At 44.3% G+C, this 16,754-nt stretch overlaps 1 protein-coding gene across 3 annotated transcripts in view; it reads right to left on the bottom strand.

Annotated features, from left to right (window-relative positions):
* The window catches only part of LOC119432357 (AP-3 complex subunit delta-1-like), a 213,500-nt gene that overhangs the window by 40,632 nt on the left and 156,114 nt on the right, over positions 1-16,754 (bottom strand). For all 3 annotated transcript variants that reach the window (XM_049659316.1, XM_037699524.2, XM_049659315.1), the window contains exons 27-31: positions 13,532-13,750; positions 7,290-7,337; positions 7,002-7,139; positions 3,594-3,728; positions 2,247-2,332 (exon numbers count right to left, since the gene is read on the bottom strand). In XM_049659316.1, coding sequence (XP_049515273.1) covers positions 2,247-2,332; positions 3,594-3,728; positions 7,002-7,139; positions 7,290-7,337; positions 13,532-13,750 — 626 coding nt within the window. The remainder of the gene's footprint in view (positions 1-2,246; positions 2,333-3,593; positions 3,729-7,001; positions 7,140-7,289; positions 7,338-13,531; positions 13,751-16,754) is intronic.

Below are 16,754 nucleotides of genomic sequence, written 5' to 3'. Positions count from 1 at the left end.
AGCAAGAAAAAAATGTCTGGTGAGTAAATCTTGTGTTTCTTTCACTACAGTAACCACGTACAAACAAACTATCAGCTATAATTTCTGATGTTTAGCGTGCATAGACAAAACGGAACGTTTTTTACGAAAACCACTGTGATTCACCTGTTCCAGGTTAGGCTTAGCGTATAGCAACGGTCCGTACTGATTGCTTCTTTTTTTTCCTAAAGATAAGAAGAAGCGTCTCACTGCTCAAGGAGCACTTTAATTATTCTGGAGCTTGCCAGAGAACTCTTAAAGTGATGATGAGCATCGTTCGGAGAACCTTCCGGATGGTTCTCCGGAAACACTCACCACTCAAACTCGACAGGCACACGATGGCGGTGCCGCTGGTGTTCAACTAGCAAAAAAGAAGTCTGCCCGAAGTACACGTGCAATATGTGCAACGTTCCGCTGTATGCAACTTGCTTCGCACCATTTCACACAAAAATGTGAACTGCCTCAAGTGGACAGCGGGACATACAAGTCCCACGTGATCAAAATGACTTAACTGGACAGTGGGACACATAGGTCTCTTTTTTTTTTTTCGGAATAAAACACTTCTCGGCATTCGGATTGGCTTTTATGGAATCAAGAAGTGATCAATAGCTCGCTAAAAATCTCTTACACAAGATAACAATTGTTTCCTCGTTGTGTCCAACAAAGGGTTAAGTGTCTACCTAGAGGACTGTCCCTTTCAGATGCTGCTGATTGGTTGGGCTGGGGTACCAGCAATAAGGAGGCAGGTGCCTCTTGCCTGTCTCCTTGTTCCTTGTGCAGCTCCAGCCAATGAGTGGTGGCGAAAGTGGACAATCCACTAGGTGGACTCTTACAGAATACCACCCCTGACATGCTGTTCCCTTGTTTCATTACGGTAATTTTAAGGGTTCACCAGGATATGGAAAGCAGTTGCTTCTATTCACGAGCTCCTCAGTTGACCAGACATCCAATTGCAAATGGCATTATATATATGCATTTCTTTGAACGTATTTAATCTCATTACTGTATGAATGAATTCCCTCCTGCCTGGGCCACATGCTGGCCTGCAGTATTCTGTAAATAAATTTTTAAAATGTTATAGGTATTTTTCTTTTAATCACACTGACCCAGCACTGACCTTATACTTCACTTCATTTAGAATAAGACAATGTACTGTATTCAATTCGATACTCGAAGGTCATTGTTTTTCTTTTATTACAGTCACTTATAACGATACCGGTTTTAAAAACATACCGGTTATAACAATGACAAGCTGCTGCACTGTCAACTTTTGTATGTTTTCTATGGTGAAATAACTTGGTTATAACGAAGTCTGTCTACTTGGGTGTCTGTGCCGAAAGGGAATGGAATGCGAAATCCTTGAAAAAAAAAAAAGAAATTCGAGTCGTTGCACGCTACCACGCTGTTTTCTTTATGGTTCTTCATGCTATGCTGATAGCGCTGGGCGCTGCTCCCAGATTGCTCGCTGGCCCATGCTGGCCCCTCATTCTACGCAGTTCTGCCAACAGATTAGGTCGCTAGTGCTCATCTTTGCTGGTTGCGTCGAAGCCGTTTCGAGCTACGTGCTTTCTCAATCTCGTTTGACTTGCCGCCGAAATGGAAGATCACTGAACCGCCTGCTGGTCATCGGCAACGCACGACAACGTCGTGCGTTGCCGATGACTTTTTCTTTTTTTTTCATGTAACCCGGTTATACCAATTATCGATTAAACAATGGAATTTTCATGGCACTTGAATATTGTTATAAGTAGGTTTGACTTACTCATATTTGATTAGAAAACTTCAGTAGCATTTCGACAAGTTCGACAATTTCGACAAATTAAGGAACCGAGAATCTGTCAGTGTTTGTTCTATGCAAAAAGACCTTACTCCACATTCACCTTGACAAAGGTATCACAGCGTTGACCCTCGAGCGAAGTGCATAGACAGTGCATTTCAACAACAACCCTCTGGTGATTCTTGTGATTAAGAGCTGATTGAGAAGTGTCCGTGCACTACAAACTGCAATTTTAGACATCAAATTGTCAAGAAGCATAAGTGAAGTGCAGTGATGAATGACTTCTGTCAATGGGCAGCACTGCTCTCCACTTTGTGCAGAGAAACACAAGGGTTAAGTCTCCGACAAAGTAATGGCCTTACACACATTGGCACAGAGCAGGTGTATCCTGTGCTGCTGCTGAATCATGGACGTTCAGTGCTTTCATAGTGATAGAACAATGAGTGCTTGCCTTTTTGACATTGTTCCCATCAGGTATGAAGAGACTGGCAAGTGTAGCTTGAAGTCCAGCTTCTCGTGCGTGGAGCCATTTTCTGTCTGAAAGCAAAAACATTCAAAGATCTGTTTGACAGACTGGTGTAGGAGAGGGGACAAGCAATTGCTGCCACTAATTAACTACATACTGCCGGCAATATCTGTAAATAAATAAATAAAACAGCCAAGTGAAGATCACTGTTCAAAAAACTGCAAGAATGTGTTTTCTTTTTTTGTGATGCATGTGTTCCATATAATGATTGTGTGTTTCTGTACACTTATGCTGGAAAAAAAGGGAACTACGATAGGTGGCTGAAGCAGCACCGAAACATTGTGATGAAGCAGCACATGCCATTCAGTGTGCTTGGTGAACACTGTGTTTCGTTAGCCCTTGCTATTAACTTGGATCAGCCACGTGTGACTGAAAGAAAAAAATCGAACAGTGTGTCTTTATCCAAAGTTGCTTCATACACAAGCTATGGCGAACACCCTAGTCTTCAAAACCGAACAACGTGAAACAGACGGCAGACAGGAATTCAAACAACACGAGCACTTTTGTGTGAATCCTTGTGCATCTGCTTCATACCGTTAACCTACCTCGTTTTGATCCAGAACACTCTCAACTGAAATGGTGGAAATTCACTACCTGTGTATGCCAATTGTCTCGGTTATGTCATACAACATTCTTAAAGAATTTTTTTTTTTTTCACTTTTAATCTCACAGTGGACAAAGCTCCCGTGTGGGAGTCGAAATGGTAACTTTAATAAACATTTTATGGTTGGTGTTTTGTTTTCCTCATTCATCATGTTCTGTAACTCTTTATTTCATGTATTGAATATGCAATGTGTCCTATGATACTGCAACTCGTGTGTAACGTAGACACAGGATGTTAAAGTGTCAAAAAACATTGGCACATGCTAGTTGCTTCCTCATGAACTAAGGACACACACAGATAGTTCAGCTGGTATAAGACTACAAAAAGAATAACAGTACTACAGTAGCATGACAGTCCCTTTGTCATCACATGTGCGCAATGCATGTTGTTCAATGACATTCCATAAATTGCGAGTCATTTATTCCCATATAATCTCAGTCCAACCGCCATATACTGTGCCGTCAGCGAGCCTCGCCATTATTGCTGCAGAGCTTCATGTTTATTTTGTAGGCAGAAGGTCACGCAATAATGGGTTCCCATATTTCAGCTCCATCATCTGATTGCTAAAAGAGTGTTGGGCTTCGGCTGGAAAGCTTTTGCCCATCGACTGTAATCGCATCCCCCCCAAAAAACTGACATTTTCTCTCCTGAGCACAGAAAAAGCTTACTATGAGCATGTAGGTGAGGGTGCCACGCAAACGCTGGGCCATGCTGACGCTGTCCACAGAGAAGGCAAACTGGCCCTCATTGGCTGTTCCCTCAGGCAGCTGGAAGGGTACGCGGACGCCCTCGTGTGGACCCACCTGCACGGGTGGCCCCAACACATGCAACAATGGCACAGTCGAACCCTACAATAACGAAAGCCAGACAGTCGAATTCTCACCACAATGAAATATTTTCGTATCCCCGGTGAACGGCCATCGGATTTAATGCATTTCGTACCTCTTGACAATAAATCGCACATTAATGAAATTGGCCAGAATGTTAGTCCCCATACTATCTACTCAGGCAACACTAATAGAGACCAAAAGTGCTCAAATGCATTTCCTGCTCACTTAAATTGCATAAAATACCACCAAAAATGCTTGCATGGCTGCGTCCATTTCTGCTTATAAAAACTGCAAATAGCTGGAAGCGATTCCAGGCACCTGGAACTGAAAATGACGTTTTTGACGAAACTAAACAAAAGCTTGCAACATTGCAACATTCTCGAATGTTGATCTTGTTGATGGAGACATTGATGTCATTCATCGTGTGCGCACAATGGATGACGGACCTACCAAAGTCATTGTCAGGTTTAATGCACGCCGAAAGCGCGACATGATCCTGCAAGTCGCAAAAAAAAAAGACCAACAGCAATGCTTGGCGCAGAAAAAAGAAAAAGCTCAACCGCTGTACATGAACAAACATCTACGCCTTGAATATAAGGCTCTACTCGCTAAGTCCATCCAAATGAAGCAAGAGCAAAAGTGGAAATTCGCCTGGTATCGGATGGCAAAGTACTTATGCGGAAGACATAAGTCTAGGGTCATCAGCCTTACAAGTGAAGAAGATGTAGGCCAAATAGTGTGATTCCATATACAGTTACACCTGTTTAAAACGAACCTCCATATAACGAATTCTTAGATATAACAAAGTTTTTCTATTCCCCGCCGTTACTCCATAGAAGCACATGTATTTGAGACCTCTACGTAACGAAGTGGCAGCGGGAGACCCCCTCGAAATAACGAATTTTCCCCGCCGACAACCTAGAGATTTCACCTCAAATTTTGTCACATTTGCGCGAGCAGCAACCGGAAGCACCTTCTGCGCTGCGACGGAATGCGAAGCGAGCGCACGTGAGCGTGCGTGCGAGCGTGTGCAAGGCGGGCCTGCATCCCTCGACCCGGCAACCTTGCCGCAGCGGCCGTGACCTTTCCCCCTCCTTTCATTCAAACCTGATCCTGCCGCTTGCTGCAGCTGGCCTAGCCTGCCAAGCCGGCACTCTCCTTTTCCAGTCGATGTTGTCGACGAGCTGGCAGACGCTGTAACACATCACACTCGATGAGCGTGGACACGCGCTGTCAAAGGCTGGCGGCGTGTGGAAGCGCCGCTGCAGAAGCGAGCGAAGTGACCTTCGTGCTGTTGTCTATCGCTTAAACGCAAAGTGAGCGCCGAGAACACACAGCACGCACAAAGCTACGAGCCACCGACGCACCTACACTGCCTAGACTCTGTCCCAACGCAGATCACTTTCAAGATACGGCCCGCGCGACCGCGCGCAGTAGGCAGTTGATGCCAGAGTACAGTACAACGCCACCCGCAACCTCCCCCCCCCTGCGCCCTCACCGGTGCCTCGAGCGCAACGGAAGGCGCGCTTCCTACCTGCTTTTGTTTCGTGCGCGCGCGAGATTTGGACGCGGTCGTCAGCTCCCCTCGCACATACAGCATACGGCGCGGGGCGACTGCGTTATCGCCCTTGGACTTTACACGGAACATCTATGAGCCAAAACCAATTTAGGGCTACAACGCGGCATAGAGACCATCTTTAGATAGCAAATACGGATCTCAAGGGCCGTACTTTTGCTGGCGGAAACCGCAAATACGTCATAGTTGTCGCCCCCGGCACTTTGGGCGGCCAATGCCATCGTCAAGCCACCAAGCCAAGCGACATGAAAAGTGAAAATGGCCATTCGGTCCGGCGCGGGGTTACAGTTCGCAACGTACGATGTGGGAACGGTCCCACAGTTGCGACGCAACAGCGGGGTTACCAATGCATTGAGTTCTATGGCAGCTGTGCCAGGACTGGCCGAAAACGATGTAACAGCCTGGAAAACGCAGTACCCGGGAACGTAACAGCGAGGTTCTACTGTATCACTATACGACGCTACGACACCATCGTGACGCTCGCTCTTCGTTTTCGATGCCTCGGGCTTGTGCGAAACGACACGCGTCCACTCATCCAATACCTGGTGTGACATTCCAAGGATGAGTGCTTCGATGAAAACGGAAAACGGGTGCGCGTTACAATCGAGGGCGTGTTAGAATCGAGTAAATATGGTAAGCGTTTCTTTTTCGAATGTTCGTGCCGAACCTGCATATAACGAAATCCTCTTTATAACGAAGTTTTTCGGGAATTTGTCAATTTCGTTATATCCAGGTTAAACTGTATTACTCGTCTTCACATTGTACAAAAAATGTAACTGCAGGTCATTTTAATCTCACACCATGTAGCAACGTATACGGAGAACGTATGCTACAGTTCAAGGCATTAAAATCTGGAACAGACTCCCCAGCGAGAATCATTAATTCCTCAAACTTCCCTAGTACCCTGCAACAATATTTTCCTTCTTTGTTAAAGACAGAGTAAACTATAAATTCCTTGATAGATCTGTACAAAGTATGCAGAATTATATTTTATAGACTATTTGCTGCATACTTTATGTAATTAGTGTGATGCAATTGCGTTGTTATACATTGAAATGTCATATGGCTCTCGTTTTGCTCATTATGTATGTATGTATACAATTTCAAAAATTGTATGCTTTATCAACTAGTTCAGTGCAAATCGATACTGTTTCGCATTTTTTGTGGAATACGTAAAAGAAATTGACATCATAGTGCGCATCTTTCAATTGAGATAGGTATTCTCCTGTATTTGAACTGTGGCCCTTACATTGTTCTTTGGTACTCTGATGTACTGACTTAGTAAATTGACTTGTGAATTCACAATCAACAACTTAGTATATACAATTACTATTGCTTTTTTTCTTTTTATTCCTGTAGTGCTAGGATTTCCTTTATATTTCTTTTATCGGACCTTCAACTAAACTTCAACTACAGGTTCGACAAGAGTTTGTTACTTATGTATAATAATCTGTAAAATACGCATCTTCTTCTATTCACCAGAAACACGTTGTGGCCACCATCTTGTTTGTCGATTGCCCATTTCAAATGCCACGGCCGCATTGCCATCGACTTGTGCTGATATGTGATTACAATTTTTACACTACAATTTGCAACAATGATATTTTTGCGGAAGCGTGTCGTTATTGCACGGTTCAACTGTATACTGCAGAAGCAAGAGGGCCTCTTACCCCACGGAGCATCTTGGTGTTGAGTGTGTCCAGAATGTTGAGCTCCATCTCCTTGAGTTGGAACGGGCTCTGGTTGGTGAAGATCACCGACACCACTACCTGGTCTCGCACCATGGGCAGGGTACGCACTTCATACGTCTGCAATGCATGCAAGCACCCTGCTTACTGCAGTTTTCTGCTTATTCAAAGGACTTGCCTCAGATGTCATGCTGCGCAACTGCATCTTTTGTCTAACCGAAATAACACAAAAAATGAAACCGACATGCTTATAGACACAACCTCACTCACCAGTTTGATGTTCTTGTCCTCAGCTAATGGCTTGTAATTTGAGGCAGGCTGGAAAATTTTCACAAAGCAGATATCAATTTGCAACTTGCCTCATGTGAGAAGATAAGTTTGCCTGGATGATTAAATGTAATATGTGGTGTTTTAGTGAGAGACTGAACTTACATTAATTCAATTCAAAACAAAACAAAATGTGTGCTCTTCTGACTACGCACATGCTGCTGTGAAGACACACCTCAAGGCAAAATTTGCATAATTCACACCCCGACTTTACTTTCAAATTTTTCACATTTCTGATGCAGGTTATACACATGAAAGTACGGTAAATACATACGCTCTGCACTGTCACGAATACGAAACTGTGTGATCAGTGTAATCACACAGGATAGGCACGCTGGCTTGTCGACTGGGGTCCCTGACCAAGAATTCACACACGTGTCCTGTATAGCCGAAGCAATATTCCAGTGCCAAAAAAATCCCTTTGTTGTTCACCCCGAGATCTATGAGTGGCGCCCTCTCGCGTGTGAGATTGATGAGGGGACTCGGCTGGCGCGCGCGTGCGCTCGCTACGTGAAGGCAGCTTGAAGCTGTCGGCTGTCCTACTATGCTCGAGTTATTGAAAAGCGAGTCGGCAGGTTTTTTGACCAGTATGTACGGAATGTTCCAGGACACTATTCCCTGCGAAATCTATTCAAGTAGTTGTCACCACGCTCAAGTGAATTGCTCCTGGCGTCGTCTGATAGTCATGAGTGTGTATACGTGCGTGTACGGCGTTGGCTTCTCGCCATTGCTGTTCCGTTTTTATGGTGCACTTACAATGATTTGTTGGCCCCTTCTTGACAATGAATTCCAGCATTTGGCCTTCAGCTACGGTGCCTGCGCTGTGATAGCGTGTTTGTCAGTTCAGCGCATGCTGCGTGTTCGGTAGCCTACTCCGTTTGCCACAGACATTCCGATTTTGTTGCTGCCCAACACGTTGAGCATATCACGAAAGAAGTTTGATGCCACTCTCAAGAAACTAAGTGGACACTGCGGTATGTTAATGGATTCACTGCTCTAGCGGCATTGCAGAAAAATGTGGTCTGGAACGTCTGATACAAGGGCGGATAAAATTAGTGAGCAAAACAAAATTACGTATTCCTGTGCTGCAGTATTGACCTCGCATAATTTTTAATTAAAATGAATTACTTCCACCGTGACACAGCTCACCCCTGCATGCTATTCGACTCAGCATAACCATTTCTTTCCTTGTTTCTACCGTGGGTAGCGTGCACATTCCCCGGGCTATATTTGTCTATCAATGATAGACAAAACTCCCAACCAAGATGAGTACAGTCCGGCATACCTCAAGGGTCGGTACTTGGTCCCCTCCTTTTCTTAATTTACATAACTGATCTGCCCTCTTGTGTTTCCTCTAACATTCATTTATTCGCCGATGACTGCGTAATCTTCAGGGAAATAATATGTGACACTGATACATCCTCTCTTCAATCCGACCTTAACGCTATTTCTACCTGGTGCCAATCATGGTCAATGGAATTAAATATCAAAAAATGTAAATTTAATCGTGTGTCCAGAACTTCTAACCAGCTACCTTCTTACCATGTCAATAATCTCCCCTTAGACCCTGTCTCATCCTACAAATATCTTGGTATCCATATTACTAGCAACCTCTCGTGGTCCATGCACACTTCTTACATAATTAAAAATGCTAACCGCATGCTGGGATACCTAAAACGCAATTTCAATAAGGCACCGTCTTCCCTAAAATTAATGCTATATAAGTCACTAGTCCGCTCAAAGCTTGAGTACGCCGCAGCAGTTTGGGATCCCTTTCAGAAAAACCTAATTCACTCATTAGAAATGGTACAAAATAACTCTGCTCGTTTTGTTTTTTCTAATTATAACCGAACTGCCAGCACTTCTGTAATGAAATTAAACCTTGGTTTGCCATCTTTAGCATCTCGCCGTCAAGGCCTTAGGCTTTCACTTTTTCATAAGATATTTCATCATCCTTCCCTTCGCGACGAACTAATCTCCCCACCTCAATACATTTCATCAAGGTTACATCGCAATAACAAAGTTGGAATTTCATTATGCCATACCAATGTCATGTCTCATTCATTCCTTCCGCGCACATCTGCTGAGTGGAATCACCTACCCGCCACAACCGCTACTATTGTTGACCATCAGCATTTCATGGCAGTATTAAATAACATTGTATGAACAGGAGCATTTCTTTGTACTATCAAATTGTATTACTGTCTTGTATTACCGTAACACTGTATTACTGCGCTGTATGCACCGTATTACATTTTATTAACCAGCACTAGAAGAACACTTAGATAAAGATTGTATAACAGAGAGCCATCTATTTCTATTTCTGTACTACTAACCACTTCGCTGCACTGTACTTTTGTCTTCTGTATTTGATGTAACCACTCCCCTCTTTAATGCCCCTGGCCCTGAGGGTACACGAAATAAATAAATAAATGATAATTAGGGCTATCGCATAACAAAAACAGGCGACAACCTTTTCTTAGATCACTGTTTCCAATATATCTTGCTCTGTAAGCGCGTCATACCTATTCAAAACTAAAACAAGGAAATTAATAAGTTTACGTTTGCTGGGAGCCTATACCGAATAAATTACTGGAGCTCTAAACACACAAAGATAAGGGATGGCGAGGGGTGGGGGGGGAGGCAGACGTATAAAGGCGAAATGTTTACAAGCTTTTCTACGTTCTTTAACATAATATTTTTCTTATTACGCTGATAAATAAATGTTTTCTGAGAGGTTGCCGGTAGTCGGAATGTGCATTGAGCAGAAAGTGTTATGCTAACCTAAAAAAAATTTTTTTTCTGCATTAGAAGGTGGTAATGAGATTTATTTGCAAGAAAATAGTGCAAAGCATGCTTGAAAATTGGGAACGATAGTGTGTGGTGCCCCACTAATGTTCAAGGCAAGCTGTTGTCAGAAAAAGTTTTACATTTGCAACCCCAAGTTACTGGAATTACAAGCAAAATGTGAAGTTCGTATTCAACTACAATGCCGCTTTGTCAACGCAAAATTTTGTGCATTACCCTACGATTGCGCTGCATTTTGAAAGCTGCGTAGGCTCACTTACTGGCTTGGCACAATATTTTATGACTGAGTGACGAGATCGTGTCCCTGCCCGCGAGAGGTGGGGTTATATGAAAAATAAGAATATAAAAAATAATTTCCAATATTTTGCGTGCCAAACCCACCACATAATTATCAGGCACGTAGTGTAGGACTCGGGATTAATTTTGACCACCTGGGGTTGTTTAGCCCGAGCACCTAAATCTAAGTACACACAAGCGTGTTTGCAATTCGCCCCCATTTAAGTGTGGCTGCCACGGAAGAGGTTGAATCTGCGACCTCGACCTAAGCAGTGCAACGCCAGAGCCACTGGGCGATCTCATAGGGCGGTTATATGGAAGATACTTTTAATATGTTAGGTTTGTTGCCCTCACATTGCTGGCAATAATAAAACTAACACTAGAAAAAAATAGAAATGGTAATTGGAGAGCGCGGTGCTACGCGAGCATGCAGTTAGAGCGCGAGGAAATGCGGGACAATGAAGCTATACAGTAAAACCTCGTTATTCCGACCCCCGTTAATTCGGAAAATTCGAACTCGTAGTCTGGTCCAGGCAGGCGCATGTATTATTTAGTGCAATCAAACTCTCGTTAATTTGGACCTATTTGGCTGCACATTGGTTAATTCGGACAACTCTCGGAGCTCGGCGAGCGCGCACCGCCGCAAATGCGCAATGCAAAAAAGCACAAACGGCATTAGCGTCCACCGAAACGAAGTGGCAGAGTCCGCATCGCCATAGTCATCAGCGGAAACTGTACGTGAAAGACAGCAATGCCAGAATGCTTCGTGCCCATTTGTGCCTTTAGAGCCTTTATTCTTGCGTTTACTGCCGAGCATAACACCGCATTGGCCGCGTGCCTCCACAATTGTGTAGTGAGAGTGATGGGATATGCTTAGCCCAGTTGGTGTGGGCTGCTACAGATGGCGCAACGTGTCCTACACAGCAAGTAGCCATACCGACATTGTTGCCTACCTTTCCTGCTTGCGTTTCCGGGAGCCTTGCCCTGTTTTTGTTGTTTGCCTGCGATGGGCGAGTCAGTCAAGTCATAGCCGCTGGAGTGCTCAGTCGGTGTGTTATGTGTATGTAACATTAACCCGCATTAAACCGTTTCCCTACTATGCGAGTCTTCCTGCATCCAGCCCAAGCCTCACAGTAGGCACCATCCACGATCGCGTCAATAGCCACCACGATTTCATCCACAGCGGTTGTGACATACAGTAGTTTTGTTTTGAATCGGTGAGCGCGTCGGCCGCGTGTTTTCAGAACTGCAAGATCGCCGTCATGATCGCATAGACAGCGGCCACAGTTTCGTCCGCAGCGGTTGCGGAAAACAGTAGTTTCGTTTTGACTCGGTGAATGCGTCAGCCGCGTGCCTTCGCAACTAACGCAATATAAGTACCTTGGCTTGTACATAACAAATGATCTTTCCTAGTCAAAGCACCTAATAGCAAACTGTCGCCACAAGTTGTTTTTTCAAAGACGCGTATTAAAATCCTCCACACCCAGAGTACGTCTATTGGCATACAAAACACTCGTCCGCCCTGTTTTAGAATATGCTGTAGCAATGCCTCCTTCACTAGATGCCTGCCGCGTGGTCTGGTAAACCCGGTTCCGTGCCCTCTCCCTTTTCTCTTCTCCGCAAAAAGGCAACGAGCGCCGCTTGTGGCGCACGTTTGCAACCTAGATCACGTGTTGCGGCCTTTGAGATTACCGTAGCACCTGTTACCGTCTCAGAGTCGGCAGGCACTACCAAAGCGCCGGCACAAGCCGTCGGCCGCCGCTGCCGCCACCGCCGGAAGTTGAAAAGCCAACGAGCGCCGCCTCACAGAATTTATGCTGAAATAAGGGAACCGCCGCCCCAATGGGAAAGCAAGTGACCCGGTGGGCATCTAGTAAAGGAGGCATCGGCTGCAGTTATATGGGACCCGTTTACTAAAAGCGATATTGGAAAGCTAGAAAGCTTACAGAAAAAAGCAGTCCGATTCATCTGCAATACATATGGGCGTAGTTCTATTACTAACCTTTTATCTCGGAGCGGCTTGCCTTCTATAAGTTAATGGGTTCAACAAGCACGGTCAACTTTTATTCAAGTTGCAACAGGCTGCATGCAAGCGCACGCAAGACCACTATGGAAAGACGATCATTTTCTGGCAAATATATTATTTTAGCCCCCATTAACTTGAACTTTTAGGTGGCCCTCACAAAATTCAAAGTATCAAAGGCAACTGTATTCAAAAGGCTGCAGAGAGTTTTCAGAAACGTCCAATTAAGTTGTTTCCGTGACACTATTTTTAACACGGTTCCTTTTTTTTTTTTTTTAATGCTCTGAAGAAAGCCCACAAGGTAAGACGTCACCGTAAACCATTATCAGCAATCGGCAACGTGTAAACAAAGTGCCGCCGAACTGTGATCTCCTGATAATGGCGTAGTAACCGCCGACCCTTCGCAACACTGTGTGGCGGCACCGTGTGGTGCAGCATTCTCACCGACTTGGGCCTTGTAGGGCCACGTCGACAGGAATGCTTAAGCAGTTGTTTTCCCCATGGTGGAAAGACATAGATGGTCGATCCAAATTGGTGAAACAGACGTAATGCACATGGTGCCGCATGGACAATTGCACAAAAACGAGAGTGACGCCGTCATGGTATCTGATAGTGCACCAGTGCACGTACCAGCGCACGGCTCGTGCTATGCTGTTTTTGCTGTACGTGGCATGCCTCTGCCCTGGAGGCGTGCCTTGAAAACGCATGACCACGCGTGACCTTCTTCGCGGCTTTCGAAATCTACGCGAGCAGTAGCTCGCTCAATTCGAAGGCCGTATCATCGTTGCAGTTAGACTGGAGCAAAGTGTGCGCTGCCGTATGCCCAATTTGGTCACGCTTCCATGCTTTAGCGCTTCGCATATGCCCTCTTTTTACTGTGACTAGGTTCAAAGTGTTCTTTGTAGCAGTAAGGAGACTTAAAAAATGTTCACTATATATATCTGGAAGCAGTCTCCACAGGGAGGGTTGGAAAATTGTAGATGTACTGAAATGTGGTCATTATAACCAATAAATTGCTATATCTGGGATCATTATAATTGGTTCAACTGTAGTCAGCTTTGGAGAATAAGGCACTGACCTGTGGCATACTGGGCGTCATAGGTGTCTGGGCGGCGCTGAAACCAGGCTCCTTAGACGGTGTGGTGATGCCTGGCGTCTCTTCGTACTCCCGTTTGTCCTTAGGCATGTCCTGCTGTAGCAGGGTGGCTGTCCCCTTGGATGACTTGGCCTTCTTCTTCTTCTTCTCCACTTTACTGCCAGACGCTTCACTCTCGTGGTGTTTCTTGCGCCCACTCCGCTGCAGGCAACAAGGACGAGCTTGCAATCAGGTGCGAACAACAAAGAGAGCACAGGATGCACTAGCCTGTTCACATTTATAAACCTATTTATCCCTGGCAGGTGTCACTCCGAACGAGTGTCACTCGGCACTAGTGACATTTCAAAGCTGCCCCACAAGAAAGTTTAGTGACATTGGCTGCAGAGTACACTGGATGGCAAATGCATATGGCAGACTCATTCCAATTTATGTAGCTCGTTGAAAGTGTGTAGCTTCAATAAGAGCAGCTTGTAAGAACAAACAAAAAGTGCAAAAATAAGAAAAAAAAATTACGGGGTTTTAGAAGGCAGAACGTTGGTGGTTCAGTGACAAGAAGCTTTAGGGCATACTCAAAGTTCACCGAGACAACTCGGTTAACGTATTATGAGTGACAGCCAAACACCAACTGTTTCCTTCAAATTTTAATGCATGTAACAACAGCGGGGGGCACCACCTGCCACCCTGTGGCACTGATGATGATAATAGCAACTGACAGGAGAACTTCATTACAATTTTATTTACAGATATACAAATGACCACATGAACATCAAGGTCTCACTTTTGCAAGCATTTTGTTGTCGCTGATTTAGTCTTCAAAAATTCTTAAAAATTTTATTAAATTCTCGGGTCTTACATTCCACAACCATCGTCTGATTATGAGGCACGCCGTAGTGGGGGACTCCGGATTATTTAGGCCACTTGGGGCTCTTAAACGTGCACCCAATGCAAGACACACGGGCGTTTCTGCATTTTCGGCCCCAACAAATGTGGCCCCAACATGTATAAAATGCTGCTGCAATCTGATCTCGCGAACTCGTGCTTAGCAGCGTAATGCCAAAGCCACTAAGCAACCACGGCGGGTGTTCAAAATTTTTCACATAATGTTTGATTGTAAGAAATTCCATTTCTTTCATATTTTGCGAGGATGACGTTTCCCAGCGCCTTAAACGAGCGACACTGCGTACTCATATTTTTCCCCATGTTAAATTGCCGCTCGCACTCTGCATTGCTCTGTGGTATTAACAAAATACCCAGCATCACTTCGGCTCAGCACTACATTAAAAATACTTGAAGATACTTTTTGCGCTAGCACTCCTTGATTTTAAAGCCATGACTGACCATAGGCCTACGCAATGCCAGAGCGGCTGATGCAGAGGAGGACGATGGAGAGTATAGTGTTGTTAGTTACGGCGCACCACGGCATTCGCTCGCTAGCTTAATGAGACTAGGGCCACTAGGGCACCCAACAACCCCGCCAGCGTAAGGAGTGGCAGCTGCGGTTAATGAAATAGCGTTTCCCTTCTACTCTCTTAATCATGTTATGCGCGATGAACTTCCGACTGGATTGAATTGGGTTGGATTCATTTTGCCAATGTGGCCTGACAAAGCACTGGACGCCCATAGAAACGGCACACATGTGCAATTTCCAGGAGATGTTCCTGTCAACCGTACAACCAGAAAGAATGGTCCAAATCGGGGAGTCTCGGCAGGTATGATCTGGGGTGCTTTAAGGTACACCCAATGCATAGTACACGGGCGTTCTTGCATTTTGTTCCAATAGAAATGCAGCTGCCATGAGCAACAATATAAACATGGTTTATATATAAACAATATAAACAAGTATTATTCCACAGAGGCTTATTTAGATCAAGAAAAATGACCATCTTGACCTTCCAATGCTTAATTTTAGTAACTGCTGCTATCGCGTTTCACCTTGCACAAATTAATCTGAAACGAAGTAATCTAGGCACACAATGGTGATGCCAGCTATTCCTGTGAATGCCATTTAAGATGTTTTCCCGATAAAAATAATTAACATTAAAATATTACGAATAACATTGCCAATCATGATACACTCTTTCCAAATATGGATAGCATTTCAAGTGATTTTTAAAATGCCCAATCAGAAACTTTTATTTATTTACACATACTACTGTCCGTAAGACATAGCAGGGTGGCTCAGTAGAAAAACAGTAACGGCAGAAATTTCACTGGAATTGTCTAAGTATTCGTATGCATTGTGTCACTTGTTTATCTTCACACAGTCCTGTGTCATTATCAATCTATCAATCTCATCCAGCGTAAGTGAAGCATAAGTGACAGACACTCACCCCATAATTATCAGTCCAATTTCACTAACTTGCATATGCTGAAAATTTCTTGAACACAATATAGCTTCTCATATCTACGATCACCTTGAATCAAATAACTTTATTTTCCCTAGTCAACATGGCTTCAGAAAAGGCTATTCATGTGACACTCAGTTATTCGAATTCACAACTGACCTTCACTTCAACATGAACACTAACGATCAAACTCGATTTCGCTAAGGCGTTCGATACTGTACCTCATTGCCGTTTAATCTCCAAGTTGTCTGCCCTTGGTATAGATTCTTTAACACTGTCTTAGCTTCGTAACTTCCCGTCTTCACGTCAGCAATTTACAGTGGTCAATAACATTTCGTCTAACCTTTGTGACGCCCCGTCCGGTGTCCCCCAAGGCAGTGTGCTAGGTCCATTACTTTTTTTAATATACATCAACGACTTGCCCACTAACCTTTCATCCTCAGTTAGGTTGTTCGCTGACGATTGCGTCATCTACCGCAATATTAAATGTTTCGACGATTATTCTAAACTGCAAAATGACCTTGACCTAACCAATAGATGGTGCGTAACTTGGCAGATGTCCCTTAACGCCTCAAAATGCAAGTTAATTTTGTTTAGTAGAAAGCGCACTAACTCGGCATTTCACTATTCAATTGATGATACCATAATTTCGGCTACCCCATCGTACAACTATCTCGGTGTTCACCTTTCATCGGATTTATCCTGGACAATGCATATAGCAGCTGTCTCATCGAAAGCTTCTCAATCTCTCGGCTATCTGTGGAGAAACTTGCGCAACGCACCTTATGATGTACGTAAATTAGCATACCTTACTTATGTTTGCCCACAATTAAAATACGCTTCATCCACATGGTCACCAT

The sequence above is a fragment of the Dermacentor silvarum genome, chromosome 11, assembly GCF_013339745.2.
Source record: "Dermacentor silvarum isolate Dsil-2018 chromosome 11, BIME_Dsil_1.4, whole genome shotgun sequence".
In the NCBI taxonomy this organism is placed as follows: Eukaryota; Metazoa; Arthropoda; class Arachnida; order Ixodida; family Ixodidae; genus Dermacentor; species Dermacentor silvarum.
This window is presented reverse-complemented; position numbering and strand designations above follow the sequence as displayed.